The 3,298-nt window shown below is 46.1% G+C and overlaps 1 protein-coding gene across 2 annotated transcripts; it reads right to left on the reverse strand.

Moving 5' to 3' along the window:
- Positions 1-1,153: 1,153 nt before the first annotated feature.
- Positions 1,154-1,905, reverse strand: H257_10929. Of its 2 annotated transcripts, XM_009837693.1 has the most exons (3): positions 1,742-1,905; positions 1,572-1,695; positions 1,154-1,509 (listed from the first exon to the last, which is right to left on the reverse strand). In XM_009837693.1, the coding sequence occupies exons 1-3, from the start codon at positions 1,859-1,861 to the stop codon at positions 1,352-1,354; spliced, it is 402 nt and encodes a 133-aa protein (XP_009835995.1). In that variant the 5' UTR covers positions 1,862-1,905; the 3' UTR covers positions 1,154-1,351. The 2 variants fall into 2 exon arrangements, with proteins under 2 accessions (XP_009835995.1, XP_009835996.1); XM_009837694.1 differs by having other exon boundaries at positions 1,154-1,695.
- Positions 1,906-3,298: the final 1,393 nt, after the last annotated feature.

Genomic DNA, 3,298 nt, shown 5'->3' on the forward strand with positions numbered 1-3,298 from the left:
AACATATTTCCAAGTAAAAATTAACATCAAATCTTGTCCAGTTATTCACAATGTAATCGACCAAATTCTCGCTTGTGTACTACCGGTAGTATGTTGCCACTTGCATCGTCCAAGCCACTGTCTTGGATGATGGTTGACTTCATGTTGGCAACACGACAACTTCGTCGAATTGACTCGTGGCTCGGCTCGATTCACCCCGCTTATTTGAGGCTTCGATTAGGTCCAGCCCCCAACAAGTACCTTGTCAACATACAGCCTTTGAGTTGGTCTTGCTGTAGTGCATGCGAGGTTCTACTCATGTTGCATTTTCATGACGTGCACCTCAACTTTACTTGTGCAAACACACCTCCACTTTGGTTAGTAGTACTAGTAGTATATACTAGATACTGTTACGTTTCGTATTTGTATCGTGAACCACCAAGTAACAGTAGATACAAGTGATTTACGAAACAAAAACGTTTCGTGATTGCTAGTAGTTCGTAAATCGTGTATACTTACTGTTAGGGCCCTAGGGAGGGAATACTTGCCACCATTCTCCCTACTACAGTACGCTACCTCCACGAGTCGTGGAGGTAGTGGTCCATTGATGTGCACGTCACCATGACCACTACCCAGTGATCGTGATGAGAGGCATGATCGTTGTGTCTGGCGCAGCGGTCGTGTTCACAGGTGTAGCGGTCGACTGCGATTGACAGGCATGATTGATGCATCAGTGACTCTACACCAATGACCACAACTGCTGAGCCTGACACCCCGACTGCTGCCTTGTTACACGGCTGGACGCTCTACAGCTTGCAAGCATTCCGTTTTGGTCTACCGTGGACAACCTCGAGATGTTAAGTGCTTAATGCAGGGTCAAAGAGTAGCAAGGGCTGAAGCATGATGAGGCAGAAAGTGGGGTAGTGTCGGTCTGACAACACCTTCACAGTGGGTATGTCATAATGATGATACATATGATATCAACGATCGATCATCAACTCCCACGCTCATACACTGTACGGGAGATGAAACGAGCACTTAGTAAATGATATAAACTCCATCGCACGTCCATATGACATGACATCGCAAGCTTGACGTTTGTGGATTAGTGTTGAAGTGGACGATAGGCCACCATACAATTTCCAAGTCAGATGAATATCGAATACAGTACGACCGCTCAACAGAAAACTGAACGACCATGCGCACGACAACCTGCGGTAGCGTCATGCACACAAACGTAGTAGTTCATAAGCTATCGGAAATGGACTGGTTCATTCTTGTACGAAGTCCAAGCCTGTAGAATGCGTATGCCGCGCATTTCAATTCCTGAATGAGATGGTAAGGGATGGGCGGGGGAAGGAAATAGGTTAAGTTATGCGTGGTGGTTGATGGTGTCGAGCAATGTGTTGGATTTGGCCAGCTTCATGACGCTGTCGCATCCGCCAATGTGTCGGCCGTTGATAAACACGTTCGGAACGGTGCGAAGGCTCGTCATGTCTGCAAGGACGTCTTGGATATCTTGGCCGGCCTCTAATGCAGTCGAAGGGAGGGAGAGGTTTCAAGGTCTCGCTGCGACAATCGACGAGACTTACCTAAGTCGTCAAGTTCGATCGTCAAAGGCTTGATGTCCATGTCTTCAAAGAGCTCCTTCACGCGCACGCAGAACGGGCAGTATGATTTCGAGAAGAACACCACAGGGCTCGTTTGAATGAGTTCCTACGAATAAGTCAACGAACCGTCGATCGGTGCGCGAGGTGGGTACCTCGACAGCGTTCTGGCTGGGCTCGACATGCATGCGACGGACAGCGTCGCGCAAGCGAGCCACTCGATGTAGCGGTAGGAGGCGCTGGGGTACACGTTGAGCAGCAAGCATGAGGGCCATGATGGATGGGACGTCGTGGACTTCGCTGGAGTTGTGGAAATGTGGAACTGGTGGTCTGTCGTTTGATTGGACCAAATCAGATTCCTGGCGAGCACCAAAATACAATCGGAATATTAATTTGCGTCTTGAATATATTTCCCAAGCTTGTTTAAATTAACTTGAATAATATTATAGGTTTGGAATCAAATGAAGGTTGTCGAGTGTTTCATATGGTTCCGTGTTTTGCATATTTTTATACTTGCATTTTGTAAGATGGCCCTGGTGGACAAGATCAAGTGCAATTAAACCTCTTATTTGTATGAAACTTCAACATCGAGGGATGCAAACAAATGCAATATATTGCCTCAGTGAATTTTGTGACCGCCATCGGATTCCATTTCGGGATAAGCTCACAACAACTGGAAGGGGAGGCTATGCCACAAGCCAGTTCATTGGAATTGTACCATTGTACCAACCTCTAACATATTCACAGTGAAGTGGGGCCTTTACCTTTTCGTACATGGAAGAAGCAGAGCACGCTTGGAAGATACAGTACAGTAGACCTTGCCTCCGTTTCTACGGCAAGAGCAGCGCCTATTTATATAGAGAGAGATCTGGACATGTTTATGGTCAGTGCGTGGCTTTGTACTGTAATGGTGCCGCTCATAGAACGTTTAGATAACGTTTTAGACTTACAGTAGTAAGCTCAAAAGATACACGAGTGTAATTTACTGTGAATTGGATGGATGATATCCATTCAACGATTTGATCGTGTCTTGATGTGACCCATTTCGTTTCCACGGGTGGCTGGTCGTGACCACGACATTTTTGACGCGCATGAGTGAATGTACGTACGTACGATGTTGTGTCAACAAATCCATAATTAGATTGCCTGGATCTTTTATGACTACCTGAGGAGGATTTTTGTGGCCGTCGTCAACTGAAGAGGGTGTATCATCTGTATACAGTACACTACATAAGTACTAAATACTACTAACTTATGAATAGGCATAATAAATACTATTAATACGAACATTACTGTTAGTGTCAGCTTCATCAGTCGATCTCCCTGGACTTTTTTGTTCGGTCGTACTCCCTAAATGAGATAGGCCCAACCTTTGACCTTCCAAAGGCTGCAGTTCCAGGACGATTTGACTTCAGATATGGTGGCGTTCGTAATTGCAGAAGGGCCGATTTCTAGTGTGAGCCAGGCGACGAACACTATTATTCATGTGCCACTCAGGCACTTCAAATACATATAGTACGCCCCCCCTCGTTTTCCCCCGCCGCGTAAACTGTGAATTGTACTACGTGTCTTGCATATTTCCGGCACGAGGGGGGTTTCTAGCAGGGGGGATCCATTCACGGGTTTGATAATCATGGGGTTGTTTCAGTCTGGATTCTAGGTGAAGTACACAGGTTTGATAATCCACTTTACGTATATACAACACAACCAAA

This window comes from Aphanomyces astaci, assembly GCF_000520075.1.
Source record: "Aphanomyces astaci strain APO3 unplaced genomic scaffold supercont1.31, whole genome shotgun sequence".
In the NCBI taxonomy this organism is placed as follows: Eukaryota; Oomycota; class Saprolegniomycetes; order Saprolegniales; family Verrucalvaceae; genus Aphanomyces; species Aphanomyces astaci.

What these genes read in the sequence shown, in the direction of transcription:
- H257_10929 (XM_009837693.1), bottom strand. Translation starts at nt 1,861, where the DNA reads ATGGCCCTCATGCTTGCTGCTCAACGTGTACCCCAGCGCCTCCTACCG. An exon ending in CCAGCCAGAACGCTGTCGAG is followed by an intron (nt 1,696 to 1,741) that starts GTACCCACCTCG and finishes ACTTATTCGTAG; the next exon opens with GAACTCATTCAAACGAGCCC. An exon ending in GATCGAACTTGACGACTTAG is followed by an intron (nt 1,510 to 1,571) that starts GTAAGTCTCGTC and finishes CGACTGCATTAG; the next exon opens with AGGCCGGCCAAGATATCCAA.